The 26,003-nt window shown below is 41.8% G+C and overlaps 1 protein-coding gene across 4 annotated transcripts in view; it reads left to right on the top strand.

Annotated features, from left to right (window-relative positions):
* LOC147309308 (ADAMTS-like protein 2) overlaps window positions 1-26,003 on the top strand; it is a 65,131-nt gene that overhangs the window by 19,835 nt on the left and 19,293 nt on the right. For all 4 annotated transcript variants that reach the window (XM_086272055.1, XM_086272054.1, XM_086272057.1 and 1 more), the window contains exons 8-15: window positions 1,146-1,226; window positions 14,669-14,844; window positions 14,933-15,305; window positions 15,467-15,535; window positions 17,159-17,414; window positions 17,639-17,733; window positions 18,888-19,014; window positions 25,132-25,345. In XM_086272055.1, coding sequence (XP_086128181.1) covers window positions 1,146-1,226; window positions 14,669-14,844; window positions 14,933-15,305; window positions 15,467-15,535; window positions 17,159-17,414; window positions 17,639-17,733; window positions 18,888-19,014; window positions 25,132-25,345 — 1,391 coding nt within the window. The remainder of the gene's footprint in view (window positions 1-1,145; window positions 1,227-14,668; window positions 14,845-14,932; window positions 15,306-15,466; window positions 15,536-17,158; window positions 17,415-17,638; window positions 17,734-18,887; window positions 19,015-25,131; window positions 25,346-26,003) is intronic.

The following is a 26,003-nucleotide window of genomic DNA, read 5'->3' as shown; positions in this document are numbered from 1 at the left end:
TTATCTTTACAACCACCTCAGCGAAATCCACTGCACGGTGTCCTGTAAACATGTGTCGTCATAGAAGCCTGAAACCGGGGTGGATGACTCCATGATGTCTTCACCCCCTTCTGCTGGTTTGTTACTACGCCAGCAGGCTGCCCGCCAGCAGGACTCTCGAAGCGAGGGAAGCTTTTTCAACATATTTTTTAATGCCTTGATTTTGCCTGCAAGGAGCCAGACTTTGTAATCTTTTTTTAAAAAATTGGTCTTGAACATTAATGTTCTTGAATTTATGAGTTTTTATTTGGACACGGGAATGTTTTTCAGTCAGTTAAATAACTTTACATTGATCCTGACATCATTCTGTTTCTACACATAACAGAAAACTTAGCAAAGAAGACATTTTAAATTGCATCTGTAGGCAATTTATTGCTAGCAACACATACACCAGTTTGTTCTTAGTTGGACCAATGAAAAATGTTGTTTGACAGCATGGTTTTGTACCAACACGGCTTCCCAAAGAGATATTGCCATGAAACTTGGCATATTGCAACATGGTGTAAAGTACGTTCTTAAAACATCAGAAGAAACAGGAGAAGTTAAGGACAAAAGAAGTGGCACACCTGAAATTCTACAGCAGATGAACAGTTATGTCCTTCAGTAATAAGGAAAATATCCAGCAAAGACCTGACAGGATCTGAGAAATGCATCTGACCCTTCGGCTGATTCATTTACTTTCCACAGAAGCCTCATTAGACGTGCTCTGAATGGAAGGACGGCTGTCAAGAAGCCACTGTTAAGGAACAGAAAGAGGGAGAACAGGCTGAAGTATGCCACATTAGAACTGGACTGGAAATCGCAGGCAACGTAACTCTTATGGAGTGATGGATCCAAACGGACTGGATCTAATCAGGAGTCCAACTGTCTACAGCCATGTTTCAAAGATGTTGGAGGCAGACGTCGACGCATGGTGTAATCCCATCGTGTGATGCAGTACCAGTGCATTAAAAACATACTTAGATAGGTTAGCCTTCGCCAGAGATCTGTCCTCACCAGACTCAGTCCTCGTATTCACAGAAATGTGTTCCTGCTGATAAACTCTTGGAGTGTTTTTTCTTTCCAATTGTGTTGCAGTTTAGTGACAAGTTTGTTTTTGTCATCAGGTTATGTGTTTATCACCAACATCCCAGCTGGAGCTTCAGACATTCAGATCATAGAGAGGCACAAGACGGAGAACATCCTGGGTGAGAACGTACAGCTTCTTTAAGGTCAATATCATCAGGGACCATGAGGGACCATGGTTCAATATCATCAAATATATGCATATATATCAGGGGTGCAACGATATTCGTATCGATATTGAACCGTTCGATACAGTGCTTTCGGTTCGGTACGCATATGTATCAAACAATACAAAATTTTTAATTTATTTTATCAACTTTCCTTCTGACGATGCTGTCTGTGTTGAGCGCTCAGTGGATCTGCGTTCGACTACTCCGCCTAGGCTGCACTGTCGAGCGCAGATCCACTGAGCGCAGCACAAGCTAGCAAGACAGAAGCTAAGCTCGTTGCAACATGGCAAATTGAACCTCCCCCACCCTCATTCAGATCTGGCGTTTGGAACTATTTTGTTCTTCATGTGACGTATGACCCTGAAGGTAAGCGCGTCATGGACTAAAGTAAAACAGTATGTTGGGTGTGCCACGCAATGCTCAATTACATGGGTGGGAGCTAGTGTGTTAGCGCAGTTAGCTCGTCTTGACACCGTCCAGCCCCATGCACAGGGCGATCCGCGGTAGCTCGTTAACGGAGATTTGCCGTGTTGTGGCGTTAACGTCATTTCAGATTAACGCTGACAGCACTAGTGGGAACACAACAAATATGACTGCACATTTACTCCGACATCATCCTAGTGCAAAGACAAGTGGAAGCAGACAAAAACAACAAGCACGCATGCTGCAAACGTTATGCTGGGCTTACACTGTGCGATTTTTGGCCCAGTTTGAGCCGATTTTTGAGTCGTGCGACCGTTTTGGCGATCGGCCCGATTTTGGCCTTCATCGTGCGTCGTGCATCGTGTAGTATACGTGGGGTAATGCTGGGCAGACACTGCGATTTTTTCAGTCGCGTGATTCAGCTCCTGCTCAAACTGTACGATTGACTCGCAGGGGTTAGAAGTTCATAGGTCATGATGCAGGGTTTCACACTATACGGCCCGATGCTCTGATGCGACCTGAGTGCTCACACTGTGCGTCCATAAAATGAAGGTTATAACAGAAATTCTGTCGCTCGCTCTCCCTCTCTGTCTTTCACTCACACAGACACACCACCACCATCAACTTTGCTAAATTGCTAATGAAAAACATTGATCAGGCAGCTGTGATTGAGCAGCAGTGTAGATCCAACTATTTTCACGGTTGTTGTGGTCGTGATAATTTTGTGAGGCCACATGGAAAAGGCTCGGATGAGCTTGCCATAGTTCTACAAGTTGTGCCTCCATCGCTTGTGTCCAGATCACACGCTGCACTGCCGTGCTGCGCCGTCTTTTTCGCTGACATTTGTGTTTGCGCGTGCGCAGTGTGACTAACTGCGGTGACACCCTCACGACCAAGCGATTGATGATTGGGAGCTGGTCGTGAGGTGTTAATCGCTTCTTGTTACCCCACGATGCACGACGCACGATGAAGGCCAAAATCGTGCCGATCGCCAAAACGGTCGCACGACTCAAAAATCGGCTCAAAATGGGCCAAAAATCGCACAGTGTCTGCCCAGCATAACACCGCGGTAAAGTGAGCCGTCATTTGTGAGCCGCGGTCAAGCCAGCCGCCTCCTATCCGCCGCATAAATTTCCTTGCGCTTTTACACCAGTCTTTACGGTAGCGCCTTTTCGCTTTATGTGCCGATTGAAAGACTATACCCGCGCGCGCACAAATTACAATGTAGCAGCCCGATACAGTCAATACAATTATGGAAATGTCAGAAATTCATTAAAAATCATCCTGAGTAGTTGATGTCCAACTTTCAACACATCCCCCCTCTGGGACACCTACTGTACCTGTGTGCCAGGTTTCACCCAGATTTACTGTAGAATTCCTCAGAAATTAACCCCTGTTAGGCCCTTAAAAAATGCACCCTCTAAAGGCCCTAGGGACCAAAAATGGTCCCACCCCTAAAGGTGCAATAAAAAGATTAAATATTCATTTTTTTTCCCACTTTAAATTGGTCAGTCTTTTAAAACTACTTCTCCCTAAAATATTCATATAAAGTTTTAATTATATTTTCGTTGTTTTAACCCTTTAAATCCCAGTTTTATTACATGAGCGCACTGTTTTTTTAGCCCCAAAAAACAAAAAAACTAAATATTTTCAAAAAAAACCATTTGAAGTAATATTAGTTTGTTATTATAATTAGGCCTTTAGCTGGACCAAAGATTGGCACCAACATTCATTCTGATCAATTACTATTTTTTTTGCAGGAGCAGATTTAAAAAAATGCATCCTCTAAAGGCCCTAAGGACCAAAAATGGTCCCGCCCCAAAAACTGCAATAAAAAGATTATATATTCATATTTTTTTCCACTTTAAATTGGTCAGTCTTTTAAAACTACTTCTCCCTAAAATATTCATATAAAGTTTTAATTATATTTTCGTTGTTTTAACCCTTTAAATCCCAGTTTTATTACATGAGCGCACTGTTTTTTTAGCCCCAAAAAACAAAAAAACTAAATATTTTCAAAAAAAAAACATTTGAAGTAATATTAGTTTGTTATTATAATTAGGCCTTTAGCTGGACCAAAGATTGGCACCAACATTCATTCTGATCAATTACTATTTTTTTTGCAGGAGCAGATTTAAAAAAATGCATCCTCTAAAGGCCCTAAGGACCAAAAATGGTCCCGCCCCAAAAAATGCAATAAAAAGATTATATATTCATATTTTTTTCCACTTTAAATTGGTCAGTCTTTTAAAACTACTTCTCCCTAAAATATTCATATAAAGTTTTAATTATATTTTCGTTGTTTTAACCCTTTAAATCCCAGTTTTATTACATGAGCGCACTGTTTTTTTAGCCCCAAAAAACAAAAAAACTAAATATTTTCAAAAAAAACCATTTGAAGTAATATTAGTTTGTTATTATAATTAGGCCTTTAGATGGACCAAAGATTGGCACCAACATTCATTTTGATCCACTTTTATTTTTTTTGCAGGAGCAGATTTAAAAAAATGCATCCTGTAAAGGCCCTAAGGACCAAAAATGGTCCCGCCCCAAAAAATGCAATAAAAAGATTATATATTCATATTTTTTTCCACTTTAAATTGGTCAGTCTTTTAAAACTACTTCTCCCTGAAATATTCATATAAAGTTTTAATTATATTTTCGTTGTTTTAACCCTTTAAATCCCAGTTTTATTACATGAGCGCACTGTTTTTTTAGCCCCAAAAAACAAAAAAACTAAATATTTTCAAAAAAAAACATTTGAAGTAATATTAGTTTGTTATTATAATTAGGCCTTTAGCTGGACCAAAGATTGGCACCAACATTCATTTTGATCCACTTTTATTTTTTTTGCAGGAGCAGATTTAAAAAAATGCATCCTCTAAAGGCCCTAAGGACCAAAAATGGTCCCGCCCCAAAAACTGCAATAAAAAGATTATATATTCATATTTTTTTCCACTTTAAATTGGTCAGTCTTTTAAAACTACTTCTCCCTAAAATATTCATATAAAGTTTTAATTATATTTTCGTTGTTTTAACCCTTTAAATCCCAGTTTTATTACATGAGCGCACTGTTTTTTTAGCCCCAAAAAACAAAAAAACTAAATATTTTCAAAAAAAACCATTTGAAGTAATATTAGTTTGTTATTATAATTAGGCCTTTAGATGGACCAAAGATTGGCACCAACATTCATTTTGATCCACTTTTATTTTTTTTTGCAGGAGCAGATTTAAAAAAATGCATCCTGTAAAGGCCCTAAGGACCAAAAATGGTCCCGCCCCAAAAAATGCAATAAAAAGATTATATATTCATATTTTTTTCCACTTTAAATTGGTCAGTCTTTTAAAACTACTTCTCCCTGAAATATTCATATAAAGTTTTAATTATATTTTCGTTGTTTTAACCCTTTAAATCCCAGTTTTATTACATGAACGCACTGTTTTTTTAGCCCCAAAAAACAAAAAAACTAAATATTTTCAAAAAAAACCATTTGAAGTAATATTAGTTTGTTATTATAATTAGGCCTTTAGATGGACCAAAGATTGGCACCAACATTCATTTTGATCCACTTTTATTTTTTTTGCAGGAGCAGATTTAAAAAAATGCACCCTCTAAAGGCCCTAAGGACCAAAAATGGTCCCGCCCCAAAAAATGCAATAAAAAGATTATATATTCATATTTTTTTCCACTTTAAATTGGTCAGTCTTTTAAAACTACTTCTCCCTGAAATATTCATATAAAGTTTTAATTATATTTTCGTTGTTTTAACCCTTTAAATCCCAGTTTTATTACATGAGCGCACTGTTTTTTTAGCCCCAAAAAACAAAAAAACTAAATATTTTCAAAAAAAACCATTTGAAGTAATATTAGTTTGTTATTATAATTAGGCCTTTAGATGGACCAAAGATTGGCACCAACATTCATTTTGATCCACTTTTATTTTTTTTGCAGGAGCAGATTTTAAAAAATGCATCCTGTAAAGGCCCTAAGGACCAAAAATGGTCCCGCCCCAAAAAATGCAATAAAAAGATTATATATTCATATTTTTTTCCACTTTAAATTGGTCAGTCTTTTAAAACTACTTCTCCCTGAAATATTCATATAAAGTTTTAATTATATTTTCGTTGTTTTAACCCTTTAAATCCCAGTTTTATTACATGAGCGCACTGTTTTTTTAGCCCCAAAAAACAAAAAAACTAAATATTTTCAAAAAAAACCATTTGAAGTAATATTAGTTTGTTATTATAATTAGGCCTTTAGATGGACCAAAGATTGGCACCAACATTCATTTTGATCCACTTTTATTTTTTTTGCAGGAGCAGATTTAAAAAAATGCACCCTCTAAAGGCCCTAAGGACCAAAAATGGTCCCGCCCCAAAAAATGCAATAAAAAGATTATATATTCATATTTTTTTCCACTTTAAATTGGTCAGTCTTTTAAAACTACTTCTCCCTGAAATATTCATATAAAGTTTTAATTATATTTTCGTTGTTTTAACCCTTTAAATCCCAGTTTTATTACATGAGCGCACTGTTTTTTTAGCCCCAAAAAACAAAAAAACAAAATATTTTCAAAAAAAACCATTTGAAGTAATATTAGTTTGTTATTATAATTAGGCCTTTAGATGGACCAAAGATTGGCACCAACATTCATTTTGATCCACTTTTATTTTTTTTGCAGGAGCAGATTTAAAAAAATGCATCCTGTAAAGGCCCTAAGGACCAAAAATGGTCCCGCCCCAAAAAATGCAATAAAAAGATTATATATTCATATTTTTTTCCACTTTAAATTGGTCAGTCTTTTAAAACTACTTCTCCCTGAAATATTCATATAAAGTTTTAATTATATTTTCGTTGTTTTAACCCTTTAAATCCCAGTTTTATTACATGAGCGCACTGTTTTTTTAGCCCCAAAAAACAAAAAAACTAAATATTTTCAAAAAAAACCATTTGAAGTAATATTAGTTTGTTATTATAATTAGGCCTTTAGATGGACCAAAGATTGGCACCAACATTCATTTTGATCCACTTTTATTTTTTTTGCAGGAGCAGATTTAAAAAAATGCATCCTGTAAAGGCCCTAAGGACCAAAAATGGTCCCGCCCCAAAAAATGCAATAAAAAGATTATATATTCATATTTTTTTCCACTTTAAATTGGTCAGTCTTTTAAAACTACTTCTCCCTGAAATATTCATATAAAGTTTTAATTATATTTTCGTTGTTTTAACCCTTTAAATCCCAGTTTTATTACATGAGCGCACTGTTTTTTTAGCCCCAAAAAACAAAAAAACTAAATATTTTCAAAAAAAACCATTTGAAGTAATATTAGTTTGTTATTATAATTAGGCCTTTAGATGGACCAAAGATTGGCACCAACATTCATTTTGATCCACTTTTATTTTTTTTGCAGGAGCAGATTTTAAAAAATGCATCCTCTAAAGGCCCTAAGGACCAAAAATGGTCCCGCCCCAAAAACTGCAATAAAAAGATTATATATTCATATTTTTTTCCACTTTAAATTGGTCAGTCTTTTAAAACTACTTCTCCCTAAAATATTCATATAAAGTTTTAATTATATTTTCGTTGTTTTAACCCTTTAAATCCCAGTTTTATTACATGAGCGCACTGTTTTTTTAGCCCCAAAAAACAAAAAAACTAAATATTTTCAAAAAAAACCATTTGAAGTAATATTAGTTTGTTATTATAATTAGGCCTTTAGATGGACCAAAGATTGGCACCAACATTCATTTTGATCCACTTTTATTTTTTTTGCAGGAGCAGATTTAAAAAAATGCACCCTCTAAAGGCCCTAAGGACCAAAAATGGTCCCGCCCCAAAAAATGCAATAAAAAGATTATATATTCATATTTTTTTCCACTTTAAATTGGTCAGTCTTTTAAAACTACTTCTCCCTGAAATATTCATATAAAGTTTTAATTATATTTTCGTTGTTTTAACCCTTTAAATCCCAGTTTTATTACATGAGCGCACTGTTTTTTTAGCCCCAAAAAACAAAAAAACTAAATATTTTCAAAAAAAAAACATTTGAAGTAATATTAGTTTGTTATTATAATTAGGCCTTTAGATGGACCAAAGATTGGCACCAACATTCATTTTGATCCACTTTTATTTTTTTTGCAGGAGCAGATTTAAAAAAATGCATCCTGTAAAGGCCCTAAGGACCAAAAATGGTCCCGCCCCAAAAAATGCAATAAAAAGATTATATATTCATATTTTTTTCCACTTTAAATTGGTCAGTCTTTTAAAACTACTTCTCCCTGAAATATTCATATAAAGTTTTAATTATATTTTCGTTGTTTTAACCCTTTAAATCCCAGTTTTATTACATGAGCGCACTGTTTTTTTAGCCCCAAAAAACAAAAAAACTAAATATTTTCAAAAAAAAACATTTGAAGTAATATTAGTTTGTTATTATAATTAGGCCTTTAGCTGGACCAAAGATTGGCACCAACATTCATTTTGATCCACTTTTATTTTTTTTTGCAGGAGCAGATTTAAAAAAATGCATCCTGTAAAGGCCCTAAGGACCAAAAATGGTCCCGCCCCAAAAAATGCAATAAAAAGATTATATATTCATATTTTTTTCCACTTTAAATTGGTCAGTCTTTTAAAACTACTTCTCCCTGAAATATTCATATAAAGTTTTAATTATATTTTCGTTGTTTTAACCCTTTAAATCCCAGTTTTATTACATGAGCGCACTGTTTTTTTAGCCCCAAAAAACAAAAAAGCTAAATATTTTCAAAAAAAAAACATTTGAAGTAATATTAGTTTGTTATTATAATTAGGCCCTTAGATGGACCAAAGACTGGCACCAACATTCATTCTGATCAATTACTATTTTTTCTAGGAGCACAGTAAATGTAATATATTGGTGATCATTTTTTTACTTTTTGATTATGTTAACTGCTTATTGGCACTTATTATTTACTTATTGCTTATTACCACTAAATACTATTACCTTGTTGTGTTCTAAAATAAAATAAAAAAATATGAAAATAAAAATACAAGGTCACTTTGAACAAGAAAACATTTATTTTTAGAACTTTAGAACAATGAACATGTGCTGTTTGGAATGGGGAAAGGTATGAGAGATGGGGGCTGGGGGTGGGGGGGGGCAGTCCTGTTCAGGTGGAGCAGTTGCTGCAGATGGTCAGGCTGTGCTCCTTGCATGCGCCCTTCCCACATTTGCAGCAGACGGTAAAGACCCTCCTTCTTCCTGTGCAAAGGTCACATTGCTTCCTCACCTTAGATCTGATGGCTGCAGAGGGGCCTGGAGAGGGATCTGCAGCAGCACCCTGCACCTGTTTCACATGCTCTGCTGTGTGGGAAGAGCGGGGAAGTCGCTCTCTCTTGGCAATGTGCGGTTGAACTAAGGTTTCTCCGACCTCCTCGATGTAGAGCCTCCTTCTGTAAGCTTTGCTTTGCTGCCAGGCTGGTTGAACCGCGGTCCACAGGACGTAACCATTATAGAGCGAAATGTCAATCAGATGGTGGAAAAGGGCTAACGGCCACCGCCTCGTTCGCCTCCTACAGGTGTAGGTGGCAACAGCCTAATAAAAAAACAAAACACACACACAAAAAAAAAACATTAAACCTACGTATATTTTACACAAGAATATATGAGCAAGAATGAATAAATTCGTGCGCAACTGATGCGTAATGACACCTACCTGATCGAGTTTGTCCACACCTCCCTTAGATTTGTTATAATCCTTTATTATGTGTGGCCTTCTCTTCGGCTCGTCGCAGACTCCTGGAGTGCGGTGTTTGGAGCTCATCAGGAGGACATTTCTGCCGCGGCGGGGGACGTATGACACGGCCGTGTGCGTCCTAGTGAAAGCAAAGACGGAGGAAAACACTCCTCTCCCCCTTGTCTGCAGCAGTTGTGGCGGAAGCTCGGGCTTGTTCTTCCTAATGGTGCCAACCAGGGTATTTTTTTGCCTGAGCAGCTCCTCTGACAGAGGGAAGGAAGTAAAAAAATTGTCACAGGTGACGCTGTGTCCCTGGAGCCCCTCTGTCAGCTCCAGAACCACTCGCATCCCCTGGTTGATCTCAGCGCGCCCACCGGCTGCTTTTCCCGTGTAGAGCTGTAGTTTCCAGGCATAAGACGTCTCTACATCGCAGACCGCCCATACCTTCAGACCATACTTTGCTGGCTTTTTGGGCATATACTGCCTGAAGGCGCACCTCCCTTTGAAAGGGACAAGTTGTTCATCCACACAAATTTCCTTGTTTGGCCAGAACATCATCTGGAGGCGATGGGTCCAAATATCCCAGATTTTGCGAAATGGACCCAGTTTGTCATCACGGTGTCTTGGTCTCGCAAGTCTGTCGTCGAATCGCAGAGCCCTGGTAATGTAGCGAAACCTTTTCTCGGACATGGTAGCCCGAAAAACCACCCGGCCGGATTTCTCACTCCAGAGACTGAGTGTTGATTCGTTTCGGGAACGGTAAACACCGGCCAGAATTAGTAGCCCCACATACGCACGCAGTTCATCGCTGTCCACGTCTTTCCAGTCAGCGATAGCACGTCTCCCCTGGAGATTGGTCATTGAGACGATATGCAGGATAATTTCATCGGTGACGAAAAGAGAAAAACTGGATTGTAGGTCACTGATCCGGGCGATGGCATAAAAAGTAGGTCCGGTGTGTCCCGTGGCCGCTGGAACGTAGCGGAGCGTCTCAGCGTTTGTCGGAGACCACTTTGTTCCATTTTTGGAAACCCACCCTGCCGATTCTTCCTCCATCTCTCCGCTCTCATTTTCAGACTCTGATCCATATGAGTCGGAACCGGACTCCTGCTCCTCCATTTCCTCCTCCGAAGAAATCTCCGCGTCATCCCCCGGGGATGACGAGGCGCTATCCCCCGAATCACTGCGGTCAAGTGAGCCCTCACTTACGAAGTCACAGTCAAGCTAGCCGCACCGCCAGCCGCACCGAAAATGTGGTTGCATTACTCTTACGCATATTACGGTATCGGTGCCGACTGGCTTAGAAACGCAGTGTTTTCTGTCCTGACACTACATTACTTCACAATCCACTCCCAGTTTTGGTTTATCTCCACTTTTCCCCCTGTGATCCACAGCCAAAATTACTGTACGGTTTTTGAGAAAATTGATAGTAAACTTTGCACAATTTACTCCACTGTACTTTTAATTTCCTCATCTGTGACCTCAGATTACAGGAAAACTATAAGAGGTGACGCAGATATTTCACTGGATTATGACTCTGGGTGACCCCCACTCTGCACCCTGTGATCCACAGCCAATATTACTGTACGGTTTTTGAGAAAATTGATAGTAAACTTTGCACAATTTACTCTACTGTACTCTATATATTCTCATCTTTGAGCTCAGATTACAGGAAAACTGTAAGAGGTGACACAGATATTTCACTGGATTATGACTCTAGGTTGTCGCCACTCTTCACCCTGTCATCCACAGCAAAAATTATTGTACGGTTTTTGAGAAAATTGATAGTAAAATCTTCCCATTTTGCTTTACTGTACTCTACATATTCTCATCTTTAACCTCAGATTACAGGAAAACTGTAAGAGGTGACGCAGATATTTCACTGGATTATGACTCTAGGTTGTCGCCACTCTTCACCCTGTCATCCACAGCAAAAATTACTGTACGGTTTTTGAGAAAATTGATAGTAAAATCTTCCCATATGCAGTAATTGTATTTGAATTAGTTAAATATGAGTGGGCAACTCTGACCATGACAAGACTGCATTTACTTTAAGAAATTAATAAAAAAATGTAGACATATTGTTGTCATTATTTCTACTCTTCAATTTGATGTGTTTTTTCTTTAAGATAGTATCAGAAGTTGCTCCTCCACCATGAAAAAAAAACAGCTGCATGTATTCTTTTACTACAGCCATGATTCTCCTCTGTGGTCTTCCTCATTCATCCTGTTTGGAGCTTAATGTTCAACATCCTTTAACTATTAAAATTACAGAAGTAGAAGAAAGTAATCATCAGAGCAGGAATCATGATAAATGATAAATAGATTACCAGTACATGAAAACATAACATTTGCATAATTTCTCTGATAACCCTGCATTGGATGGGTTTATTAACGGTGGGCTGAAATTGTACTATAGTCTGCTGATGAGGAACTTTTTAGAGTGTTGAATTAAATGTCCTCCACAATCTGTATATGAATTGTCATTAAAACCATAGAGATTCTTACTTATAAAGGAAAGAAAAGTGTGACAATGCCCATCAACATATAGTGTATATTTTTTGAAACATTACAAAGATACATGTAATTCTGGGTTCACCTGAATTACAGATTAGACTGGTGGACAAACAGATGTTGTGTACAACTGGTGACAGCATCAGTGACAGGGATGCCAAAAGGAAGAACAAATTAATCAGCAAGGCTGGAAGCAGAATTAGGAGGCGTCATAGTCAGTGAGGGTCAGAGATCAATGAACAAATTTCCCACCATCATGGATAATGCATCACTCTCAAAAGGATTCAAAATTTGGGCCATGAAGAACAGTTCAGGAAACCGATTTTATTGTTTCGTCTGTGAAACTGTATAAATGAAATGTAAATTATGTTAAAGGCAAACACATTTGTAAGCAATAAGAAACAAACATGCTTTGCATTATGCCTTTAAACATCTGTACAGACTTGATACAATATTTATTAACTGAATTTAAAAACATGTTTTACATAGTGGGAGTATTTCTTTTACTGATGATATTTCAATGATATGTATTTTCTATGACTGAAAAATGCTCTAACACATGGCAATAACAGCAGATGTGGCAATTTTGCAATTTGTTGTATAAATTTGATATTATTTTAGGCAGTATATTTTCTTAGCCTTTATCATACTCTGTCAACACAGCAATCTCAGAAACCGTACAGTATATTTGGCTGTGGATGACAGGGTGCAGAGTGGGGGTCACCCAGAGTCATAATCCAGTGAAATATCTGCGTCACCTCTTATAGTTTTTCTGTAATCTGAGCTCAAAGATGAGAATATATAGAGTACAGTAGAGTAAATTGTGCAAAGTTTACTATCAATTTTCTCAAAAACCGTACAGTAATTCTTGCTGTGGATCACAGGGTGAAGAGTGGCGACAACCTAGAGTCATAATCCAGTGAAATATCTGCGTCACCTCTTACAGTTTTCCTGTAATCTGAGGTCAAAGATGAGGCTATATAGAGTACAGTAAAGCAAAATGGGAAGACTTTACTATCAATTTTCTCAAAAACCGTACAGTAATTTTGGCTGTGGATGACAGGGTGAAGAGTGGGGGTCACCCAGAGTCATAATCCAGTGAAATATCTGCGTCACCTCTTATAGTTTTTCTGTAATCTGAGGTTAAAGATGAGGAGATTAAAAGTACAGTAGAGTAAATTGGGTAAATTTTATTGTTAATTTTCTCTGAATCATACAGTAATTTGGGCTGTGGATCACAGGGGAAAAGTGGAGATACACTAAAACTGGGAGTGGATTGTGAAGTAAAATAGTGTCAGGACACAATAGACTGCGTTTCTAAGCCGGGCTTCACCCATACCGTAATATACGTAAGAGTAGTGCAACCACATTTTCGGTGCGGCTGGCGGTGCGGCTAGCTTGACTGTGACTTCGTAAGTGAGGGCTCACTTGACCGCAGTGCACAACGAGACGCGATTAACACCTCACGACCAGCTCCCGATCATCAATCGCTTGGTCGGGAGGATTTCAAACCTGTTTGAAATATATATGATTAGTGTATTACAGTAAGCAAACTAATCCAACTCCTAAGTAACTTTTTAAAGGAAGAGAACAGGATTAGTAGCTAAACTCTGGGTACTGCTATGTTAGAAAATGATGACTCTGTGTTGAGGTGCATTCTGCATGGCTTCCAACACTCAGCTGTTCATTCTGTAATTTCACTACAGATCCCAGACCTGCACAGGAAGCAAATATCATCACATTTCAGTGGTGATGAGCGTTTTAGTCTCCAGCTAAGACTTGGTCATTTTCACTAGTTTTAAGTTAAAGAAGTCCAGTTTGACACCAGGACCGTCTTTTTTGGGTTCTGTGAATTTGCCTCCTGTCTCGAGGTATTTGAGAGTAAGAACATGCAGATCTGAACCACCTATCTAGGTTCCTAAAGTCATTCACGTCTCATCTGAAAGGCGTCTTCAGTCCTACCAACTGATGGGACGTCCCTGGCCTCAAGTGGCTCCCATCAGTTTGTCATGTGTTCGTCACCAACATCCCAGTTGGGATTTTACTGTGTCAGTTAAAGCTGACATCAGCGTGGAAATAAAACGTGTCTGGGAACAACTGCAGAGTAGGCGGAGTTTTTTTTCACAAAGGACACAGCATCTCCTCATCAACAGCCAATCACAAGTACTTCCTGTTTCCATGTGTCTAATATATGCTTTGAATTATGAGTTGTACTTCACTGCTCTGTGTTCAGCGAGATTTAAGTCCACAGATATGTGACTTGAATCTTTAAGCGCCTGATAATAAAATAGTGCTAGGTTGTCTCGTGTGCGTCTCTCAGTAGAGCACAGTTGTCACTTTGAAGGTAGATGTGAGATATATGTGGTCAGGGAGCCCCGTCAGCAGTTAGAAACATGCGTTTCAGATGAGAGCTCTTCAACAACTAACAAACAAGTCCCATCTCCTTAAGCCCTTAGACTACCACGGCCTAGATGGGAATGTAGACAATCTGAATGATATTGTGTGCCAGTGTGGTGCTGCTTATTGTGGTTGCACCAGCACAACCTTTGCTCAGTGCTTCTACCCGCTGTAGGTTTGGCCCCTTGGCTCGGGGACAACATGTAGGAAAACACTGTCCCGTTTTGGTACATGCTCAGTACCATTGGCCTGGATTTACAAAGACACACATGTACACACTGAAGCTCTGACATTTGAAAAGGACTTTTTAGCCCTCCTACCTGACGTTTTCCCTTCTTTCTAGCTCTGTCAGATGAAGCGGGATATTTCTTCTTCAATGGGAACACTGTGTTTGACAATCCTCAGAATTTCCACGTGGCAGGAACAGTGTTCAAGTACCGACGTCCAAGCGTCGTGTTGTCTGATGGGTTGGAATACATCATTGCCCAGGGACCCACTCTGCAGGGTCTTAATGTTATGGTAGTACAGGAACACACACACACACACACACACACACACACACACGTGTTTGTTAGTTTGACTGTAACAAGGCTGCGTGTCATTTCAGTACTACAACTTGAATGGGAAACTCCCCCACATCACCTACGAGTATACCATCCCACTCAAGTCTCAAGCAGCTGCCGCGGCCTCACGCCACTCCAATCTTAACCTCACCTATAATGACGTAAACGTGGATGTCAGAGGGGATCAGAGTATCTCGATGAACCACAGCAGAGGGTCAGCATCTGTCCATCACGACCTGCACAACCACCCAGATGTCCAGCTGCAGGAAGAAGAGGAGGAGGAAGTGGTGTGGGAGATCCAGACCGCCAGACCAGCACCAGTGGACATTATGGTCTACAGACCAGCTGACGTCATCACTCGTGTGTTTAGTCACAATGATGTGGAGGAACAGGGACCTCCAGCACCATCTGGCTACAGTAAGTTTCATCTTACTTGTATTATTAAAGATGTTCTGAGTCGTGCCAGAGGTTCAATCAGGAGACAACAACAGCTTTAGTGATCCTTTAATCTTCCGTGATATTGGTGCTTTCTAACCACATGATTTCTGCCACTGTCTTTCTTTTCTCTGGTCATGAAGAAAGCTCTTCCAACTCTTCCAACGAGCACTCGGCTGAAGATGACAACACGCTAATGCTCACCTTCCCAGGTAGAAAAGACAAATCCAGTTGTTTCCCAAATGTTTTCACTTCAGACATCTTCCTTGTGTACAGTAAGGCGGTGGTTCCCAAACTTGCTTTGCTAGGCCCCCGTTGTCTTACAAGAACCCCGCCCACACACACACGTGCACACACGCCCATATTTTGTTTCAAACTCCACTGCAGTTTATAAATTGTAAACAATGAAAGAAATAAAAGGTTACAGGTTGCAATTAAATAAACCGCTACCTCCTTTTAAAAAAAGAAAAACAAACCATCTTTAATTATTTTACGTATAGTTGTTTGTGTTGTTTTTTAGGTTTTTACTGTGTAATAATATTCAACATTTTTCAAAAAAATGTCTGTGCAGAGTGTTTAAAACATGAACGACTGTGGGATACTGTTTGTCCGTGATTTGAACCGGGGGAACAAACTGTGTCGGTGTCACTGACCAAACGTCTTCCCCCTGTGTGGCGAGCATTCACTGGGCACGGAGCGAGGATCCAGTTATTCCGCCTCCGTTACAGATATTAGACGTGGAAGGAGCGAGTGTTGTTACATTACCATTCAGTTTGAGGGTTACACCAGAAAATTTATATTTATTGTTCTCACGTGGTAACAGACAGGATTATTTTAACAAACATTTTGCTTGGTAATTATTTTTATCCTCCTGTAACTTTACTGTATAAAGAGCTAAAACCTCCAAAGTTTCAGGAGTAGTTAGTCGTTTTAAGAAGTGTTTGTGAACTAAAAATCAAGAATGTGGGATCCTGTTTGTCCGTGATTTGGAGAGCCCAGCGCTGCTCCCGACGCAGGGAAACAGATCCTGGTGGGGAGACCTGCCTTGGAACGACAGCTGTTGTGCAGGTGAAGCCAAAAACATGATATCCTTCATCAATATGTTCTAGTCTTTGGCTTGGAAGGAAGTTGGTTTGGAAGAATATTTGGTAAATGGACTGGTTCATATATAGCGCTCTTCTACTCTATCTGAGCACTCAAAGTGCTTTATACAAGTATGGGTGGGTGAGTGAATACTTTGGACAATACAGGGTGTGAACGCGGAATAATACAGTCTGATGTTGATCAGCTATGTGTGTGACTGGGAGCAGCTTAATTTTTCAGACAATGATCCTGAACAGAGATGCTTCTACTGCCAATAAAGGAACCTGGAGAACTCCTCCTGAAGGCTGCTTAAACTTCAGAGTTCATGGTGTGAATAAGACCTGTGGTCACACCAAAGCTCACTGGACTCACGCACCAGTGTTGGGCCAATATACTACAACCACAGTTCCAGTGAAGTTGGGATGTTGTGTAACACAACACAGATGTTCACAAAGTGGTGAACCTCGCCCCAGCCTTTAAAACGACTGAGCCGTTTGGGGATGCTCATGACAAACACCTGTTTCCCACTAACCTGTTCACCAACTTTCCCAGTCTTTTGCTGTCCCTGTAGCCGTTTCCCATTTTTCTAGCAAATTGTAAGGAAGTGAGGGAAAGCGCAAGAACAGGACTGTAGAGTTTGACTTTGATTATATACAAGTTATGAAAAAGACACCTAATAATATGAAGATTAGAAAATAAAAAATGAAACCTTAACCTTGAAAGTAATTTTAAAAATCATTTGTTGTTCACAGGTGATCAGAGGGTTCATCCTGCAGCAGAAGATGCTCCCCACCTGCTGCTGGAGGAGACAAACACTCACTCAGCCACACACACACCCACTGAGCAGCAGTCAGTTGCTGCTGCAGACACAGACACAAGCTCACAAATGCACAGGGACGTTGTCACAGTCATGGACTCTGTGGCCTCAGAAACAGTCAGTGGTCCTCACACCGCCATCCTGGTAGAGCTGCAGCAGGTGTCAGAGGTCCAGGCAGCCGACACGGAGAGGTACGATGAAGCATCTCATGATCCTCAGAGCTTATTCTGCATTTGTACTGTAATCATAACAAGAACTGCTTCACATACAGTCCTTCATCTCATCACCACACTGGGTTCAGATGTGTGCAGACTGGTCTGGGCTTTAACACGTGATCCTCAGGTTCAGTGAAGTCATTGTGACATTGGTGGGTTTCATGAATCTGCCTCCTGTCTGTGTTTCTGCTTCCTTCTAGCAACAACTTTGATGTGGAGCCACATATTAGTCTGGGAGACCTGTATAGCTGGAAGGTGTCTGCTTATGCTCCATGCAGTTCCACCTGTACAACAGGTAAACACAAAGCTGTCACCTGATACTGTTAGAGCCAAACCAGATATTTGTGTGATTGGCTGCTGCTGCAAATCAGCACAGATTCAAGCACAGTGTAAAAGTGATTGTTCTACATTTAACTGAAGGTGATCATAGTGACACTGTACTCGCTATCCCTGAGGGACTGATGAACTCCTGATGCAGGTCTAGACTTGGTGATGCGATGTTACAGTACTGCTCTGACACTGGACAAACCGTATTATGTTGTAACTTTGTAACTAAAAATATGATTTTGACTAACACTCCTTGTTTAATAATCCATACTGAAGAAGTGAATTTGTCAACAACAGTTGCAGTGGAAACGTTTCATTGTGTTTGATGCTTCGTGCTCTTCCTGACTGAATCAGGCTGAAATGGTATGAACAGGCCGGGGGGCCAAAAACCTGCATTTTCAGTGTTGCCACATAATCGTGTCAGTCACAGCTGCACTCAGGATGGAGAGTACAATGTGATGGTAAAAATGGCTCACAGTGATGCTCTGGCTTTGTGCTGGGAGACTGCTGCAAACTGAGACCCAGCCTAAACGTGATCGACCTGTTTAGGTGAGCTTGAAAGAAGAGCTGATGTCTGCTTTGTGTAGTGTTGCAGTCTGTGGTGAAATCATACGATGCACAGAGCAGGAGAGCAGCACAGAACTACCAGAGCAATCTAAAAATGGCTCTGAACACCATCTGTCCATGAAGCCAGATAACACACACCAATGAGTTAAACTGCAGGAATGTCTTAAAGACATAAAGACCTGGATGGCCGCTAACTTTCTGCTTCTTAATTCAGATCAAACTGAGGTTATTGTACTCGGCCCTGAAAAGCTTAGAAATATGGTATCTAAGCAGATTCTTACTCTGGATGGCATTACCTTGGCCTCCAGTAACGCTGTGAGGAACCTTGGAGTCATTTTTGACCAGGACATGGAGGATGTTCATCTCTGTGAGCACTGTGTGGTGGGGTGGCTGTAGCTCAGCAGGTGGAGCAGGGTCTTGCATGAATGTGTGTGAATATTAGATAATTAGCACTTACACAGAAGAACCATAGAAAAATCATAAATGAATGGGTGCACGAGGCAAGTTGTAAAAGTGCTCAGAGGAGAGAAGTTCTGAGATGTACTGTGTTCCCAGGTATCACCAGCACATATGCCCTGTGCGTCCGGTATGATGGCACTGAAGTTGACGACCGTTATTGTGACTCTCTGACCCGACCGGAGCCCACACAAGAGTTCTGCATTGGAAAGCAATGTCCTCCACGGTACTGTTTCACCTCAGACTCACTGCAAAATCCACACCACGTTTAACACAGTTTTATGTGTGAATGGAAATGCTGGTTAACTGGAGAAACCAATCATGTTCAGTCAGGACCTCTGAGGTGGAGCAGGGTTAGAAGCAGCTTTGATCGTAGCAAACGTTTCCCAGGTGAACAGTACTGATGCTGGCTGACTCTGAGATCTGCAGGGATGGATCTCCATGTCATGGCTGAACTAACACTATGCCTGATTTCAGATGATGCTGACATACTCTGAAGTCAGATGCTACTTTTAGGACCTGGAGACTTGGAGTTCACACTGGGACGAACCAAACGTGCCATTTTTATCAAATAAATCAATAAATAAACTGTTAAAAACTGACCTTTGCATCTACAGTGGGGCAAAAAAGTATTTAGTCAGCCACCGATTGTGCAAGTTCCCCCACTTAAAATGATGACAGAGGTCAGTAATTTGCACCAGAGGTACACTTCAACTGTGAGAGACAGAATGTGAAAAAAAAATCCATGAATCCACATGGTAGGATTTGTAAAGAATTTATTCGTAAATCAGGGTGGAAAATAAGTATTTGGTCACCTCAAACAAGGAAAATCTCTGGCTCTCACAGACCTGTAACGTCTTCTGTAAGAAGCTTTTCTGTCCCCCACTCGTTACCTGTATGAATGGCACCTGTTTGAACTCATCATCTGTATAAAAGACACCTGTCCACAGCCTCAAACAGTCAGACTCCAAACTCCGCCATGGCCAAGACCAAAGAGCTTTCGAAGGACACCAGGAAAAGTATTGTAGACCTGCACCAGACTGGGAAGAGTGAATCTACAATAGGCAAGCAGCTTGGTGTGAAAAAATCAACTGTGGGAGCAATCATCAGAAAATGATGAGACAAGATGGCGCCGAGTATGGCAGCCTCGTCGCGAGCTCCCCCAAGCAACGGCTTTTTTCTGTGTTTAATTTTCCTTTTCCTTTATTTTTTCATGAGCAGCACTTGTCTCCTTGTGTACGACCGACAAACCTTACTGGACATAAAAGACGGTCTTTCTTATAACTTTCCGGAGTTCAAGTTTTGCAACACGGACGCTCCGTTTGCAGACCCCCCATTCATCTCACCTGAGACGCCTTTGTTCTCTGGCCCTGGAGGCCTCAAACGCCGACGCAGAGGGAGAAGACCTGGCGTTCTGGTTCGACTGAGACGGCGCACTAACAGACCACCGTTACCCAGTTTATTACTGGCTAATGTGCAGTCTCTGGAGAACAAGCTGTGCGAGCTTCGGGCACGGATCTCATTCCAGCGAGAGATGCGGGACTGCTGCGTGATCTGCCTCACAGAAACCTGGCTATCGGACAAAGTACCGGACTCCGCAATACAACTGCCGGGGTTCTCTGTGCACCGCGCGGACAGGTCACAGGATCTTACTGGGAAAAGCAGAGGCGGTGGTGTGTGTTTCATGATCAACAACAGCTGGTGTGATTATGCGAACGTGCACCCGGTCAAATCCTTCTGCTCACCGGACCTGGAGTACCTGATGATTAAGTGCCGGCCATTCTGGCTACCGAGGGAATTTACAGCAGTGATTATTACGGCTGTTTACATTCCCCCACAAGCCGACACTGACCGAGCACTCAGGGAACTGTACAGCGCGATCAGCAGCGAGGAAACCGCACACCCAGAGGCAGCGTTTATCACAGCCGGAGACTTTAATAAGGGAAACCTGAAGAAAGTCTCACCAAAACTCCATCAACACATCCTTTTCAACACACGTGGAAACCGGCAACTCGACCACTGCTACACCTCTTTCCGGGATGCGTACAAAACCCTCCCCCGCGCCCCATTCGGCCAATCAGATCACTGCTCCATCCTGCTCCTGCCCGCCTACAGGCAGAAGCTGAAACAGGAAGCTCCAACCCGGAGGGCGGTGCACTGTTGGACGGACCAATCGGAGTCTGCGCTGCGGGACTGTTTTGATCACGCGGACTGGGAAATGTTTCACGTGGCCGCCAGAGACATTGATGAATACACAGACTCAGTCTGTGGATTTATCAGGAAATGCGTGGAAGATGTCGTCCCATCCAGAACAGTTAAATCCTTCCCAAATCAAAAACCCTGGATTAACGGAGATGTTCGCGCGGCACTGGCGGCACGGAACACTGCCTTTGCCTCCGCGAACACGCACATTACCAACTCCGGAAGACGATCAAAGCAGCCAAATGTGAGTACAGCGACAGGGTGGAGCAACAGTTTGACAACCCTCAGAGTATGTGGCAGGGACTAAACACGATCACAGACTTTAGAGGGAAAACCAGCACACCGCAGACCACGGCCTCTCTGTGTGAGGATCTAAACGTATTCTACGCTAGATTCGACGCAGCGAACACCATGAGACCGGACAGTGTGCGCACCGCGGATGACGTCAGTGCGCACACTGTGTCTGAGGAGGATGTGCGGAAGTGCTTCAGGAAGGTGAACGCGCGCAAAGCTACTGGTCCGGACGGGATTCCCGGCCGCGTCCTCAGGTCATGCGCGGCTCAGTTGGCTGGAGTGTTCACGCACATCTTCAACCTTTCCCTCTCTCTGTCTGTAGTCCCAGCATGCTTCAAAATGGCCACCATCGTCCCTGTACCCAAATCCTCCACCATCTCCTCATTGAACAACTGGCGACCTGTAGCCCTGACCCCCATCGTAAGCAAATGCTTCGAGAAGCTGGTCAGGGACTTCATCTGCTCTGCACTACCCGACTCACTGGTCCCTCTACAGTTCGCATACCGCCACAACAGGTCCACTGATGATGCCATAGCCCTGACACTACACACTGCCCTGTCACACCTGGAGAAGAGAGACACGTATGTGAGGATGCTGTTTGTAGATTACAGCTCAGCATTCAATACCATCGTTCCCTCGAAGCTGGACAGGAAACTGCAGGATCTAGGACTGAGCAGCTCCCTCTGCAGCTGGATCCTTAGCTTCCTGTCTGACAGACGCCAAGTGGTCAGACTGGGCAGCATCACCTCATCCCCCATCACACTGAACACTGGTGCTCCACAGGGGTGTGTACTGAGCCCTCTCCTGTACTCACTCTACACCTACGACTGCACGGCCACTAACAGCTCCAACATCATTGTGAAGTTTGCAGACGACACTACAGTGGTGGGTCTTATCACCAACGGTGATGAGAGGGCTTACAGGGAGGAGGTCAGCGCCCTGACCCACTGGTGTCAAGACAACCATCTCACCCTCAACGTCGCAAAGACAAAGGAGTTGATAGTGGACTTCCGGAGGTGCAGAGAAGTACACACCCCCATCACCATCAACGGCGCTGCTGTGGAGAGAGTGAGCAGCTTCCGGTTCCTTGGAGTACATCTGGCTGAGGATCTTACGTGGTCAGTACACACAAACAAAACAGTGAAGAAGGTGCAGCAGCGCCTCTTCTTTCTCAGGAGACTGAAAAGATTCGGCATGAGCCCCCGCATCCTCAGGACCTTCTATCACTCTGCTATTGAGAGCATCCTCACTGGATGCATCACCACCTGGTATGGCAACAGCACCGCCTACAACTGCAAAGCTCTCCAGCGAGTAGTGCGGTGCTCTGAACGGATAATTGGAGGTGAGCTTCCCTCCCTCCAAGACATCTACAGGAAGCGCTGCCTGAGGAAAGCGGGGAGGATCATCAAGGACTCCAGTCACCCCAGCCATAAACTGTTCAGACTGCTTCCATCAGGAAGGAGGTTCTGCAGCATCCGGTCCCGTACCAGCAGACTGAGAGACAGCTTCTTCCATCAGGCCATCAGACTGCTGAACACGTCATAGACACCTCAGCTTCACTACTGGAACTTTAACATTATGCACTCCATACTGTACAGTAACGCCACTGTTTTGCACATGTCTCACTCTGTATATTTTATTTATTGTTTACTCTATTTAATTTGTAAAATATGTGTACACACACACACACACACACACACACGTAGGAAAATATTTAGTATACACATCCAGAAATGCATACACTATTATATATTGTACATATATTTATTAGTTTCAGGTTGGCCATTCTTGTATTTTGCTCGTTTGTGTTGTTGTGTTTGCACATCTCTGTTGCTTGTGGGGCTCGCACACAAGAATTTCACTCGCATGTGCTGTACCAATGTGCCTGCACATGTGATGTGACAATAAAAGTGATTTGATTTGATTTGATTTGAAAATGGAAGACATACAAGACCACTGATAATCTCCCTCGATCTGGGGCTCCACGCAAGATCTCATCCCGTGGGGTCAAAATGATCATGAGAACGGTGAGCAAAGATCCCAGAACCACACGGGGGGACCTGGTGAATGACCTGCAGAGAGCTGGGACCAAAGTAACAAAGGTCACCATCAGTAACACACTACAACGGCAGGGAATCAAATCCCGCAGTGCCAGACGTGTTCAGCTGCTGAAGCCAGTGCATGTCCAGGCCCGTCTGAAGTTTGCCAGAGAGCACATGGATGATACAGCAGAGGATTGGGAGAATGTCATGTGGTCAGATGAAACCAAAGTAGAACTTTTTGGTATAAACTCAACTCGTCGTGTTTGGAGGAAGAAGAATACTGAGTTGCATCCCAAGAACACCATACCTACTGTGAAGCATGGGGGTGGAAACATCATGCTATGGGGCTGTTTTTCTGCCAAGGGGACAGGACGACTGATCCGTGTTAAGGACAGAATGAATGGGGCCATGTATCGTGAGATTTTGAGCCAAAACCTCCTTCCATCAGTGAGAACTTTGAAGATGAAACAAGGCTGGGTCTTCCAACATGACAATGATCCAAAACACACCGCCCGGGCAACAAAGGAGTGGCTCCGTAAGAAGCATTTGAAAATCCTGGAGTGGCCTAGCCAGTCTCCAGACCTCAACCCCATAGAAAATCTGTGGCAGGAGGTGAAAGTCCGTGTCCGCGACAGCCCCAAAACATCACTGCTCTCGAGAAGATCTGCATGGAGGAATGGGCCAAAATACCAGCTACTGTGTGTGCAAACCTGGTAAAGACCTATAGTAAACGTTTGAGCTCTGTTATTGCCAACAAAGGTTATGTTACAAAGTATTGAGTTGTATTTTTGTTATTGACCAAATACTTATTTTCCACCCTGATTTACGAATAAATTCTTTACAAATCCTACCATGTGGATTCATGGATTTTTTTTTCACATTCTGTCTCTCACAGTTGAAGTGTACCTCTGGTGCAAATTACTGACCTCTGTCATCATTTTAGGTGGGGGAACTTGCACAATCGGTGGCTGACTAAATACTTTTTTGCCCCACTGTATAACTGTATCTATAAATTTACAGCATCACCCAGATTTCCTACAAACATCTGGCCTAATTGTGTTACTGCATTAGCTGCTAAATATCTGTGGATTTCTTTTTATTCTCAATAATCTGGAGCTGATTTATCAGACCTCATGTTTTACTGCCTATTTATAATATTATTATAAATATTTTAGTTAAAAATGTTATCGTATGCATATACAGTGGAACCCCGACTTACGAAATTAATTCGTTCCCGAGGGTCTTTCGTAAGTCGAAGCAGCCATCGCGCCTTTTGAGTGAACGGTAGGCTATAGGCTAGTTGCTAACGGCAACAACAATACGTCGTTCAAGTGGAACAGCGAAGCGCAAGTACGAAAACCAAGGGGGTTGTCACATGATTCGGAAGGCATCGTGGGCATTGTAGGCATTCTGGGCTCAGCCAATCAGAGCCAGCGGATTTCGTTACACGGGCATTTTGCCTCAACACGGGCAGAAATATTGCCGTTAAGTGCCTTCGTAACTTGAATTTCTCGTTAAATGGGGTCTTCGTAAGTCGGGGTTCCACTGTAGTTGAATGTTTTTGACAAACGTTGGAAATGATTCCAGGACTGTAAGAGTGAATATTTGGGGATAGCTTTGATTTACTGCCATAGTTTGGGTTACACCTGAAGCCGTCTGCATAATGCATCACACGGGGTCACCACCGTGGATGGATGCCCCACCAGGGAATTAAACAGAAGTCCAGCACAAATCCAGGAGAGTGATTCATTACATGTGTGGAGATGTTTTACGGACCTGTGATAACTACTCCACTTTGTTCTCAGATGGGAGACGAGTGGTTGGAGCGCGTGCTCTCGGACGTGTGGCGAGGGCGTGCAGTATCGTATCGTGCGTTGCTGGAAGATGCTGTCTCCTGGGTTCGACTCCTCTGTCTACGATTCGCTCTGTCTGTCACATGATCTCCACAAACCAGCCAATAGGAAGGTGTGCCACGGCCAAAGCTGCGGACCCCAGTGGGAGGTGTCGGAGTGGTCGGAGGTTTGTGCTACAGCAGCGTCTAACTTTCATAACAACCAGTTCTCGTTTAATGTTGGTTCACTGCAAACTTCTTACATGTTCTTACGTGTTACCAAGTGTGGAGCAGGGAAATTATTTTACTGCTATTGTTAAATAATCATCATTATTACCATTGCATTAATAATATAATCTGGAGTTTATATTGCATTCAGGGGTTGAACAGTGTGTCTTTCAGAAAGGCTAAAAGTCACAGGCTGACAGGAAACAGGCTTGCAGAGAGTTTGCAGAAGCAGGAAGTTATTTTGAGCAGCAGGCTAAGACGAGGCTTTAACAATGTAACAGATAGCTTTAAGATGGCCTTAAGATGTTTATGATGATGTTAATTTTGTATTTCAGATGCAGTTATAACTATTGTGTACACAATGCATATCTGTGCTTATTTGAGTTGATGTTCAGGTTCTTTAAAGGTCTTAAGCTTCACTGACGTGACTGTTCAGGTGATACATGCTGAGGGAAAACTAGAACATAGAAGGAATTGCAATACATGCTTACAAAACACTTATATATCAGGTCATTTCATATTAAGGTTTAAGTAGAGGTTCTTGGTTAAAACATTTATTTAGTAGAAGACATACACATAGTCTCAGTGAGCCTCTGGTCTAGTGAAAGGTCAGAAGTG

The sequence above is a fragment of the Aulonocara sp. 'chitande type north' Nkhata Bay genome, linkage group LG18 (assembly GCF_057382095.1).
Source record: "Aulonocara sp. 'chitande type north' Nkhata Bay isolate Kocher_YH1m ecotype deep benthic linkage group LG18, A_spYH_male_GT1.1, whole genome shotgun sequence".
Lineage (NCBI taxonomy): Eukaryota > Metazoa > Chordata > Actinopteri > Cichliformes > Cichlidae > Aulonocara > Aulonocara sp. 'chitande type north' Nkhata Bay.
The sequence above is the reverse complement of the archived record's forward strand: the minus strand, read 5'-3'. Positions and strand labels throughout refer to the sequence as shown.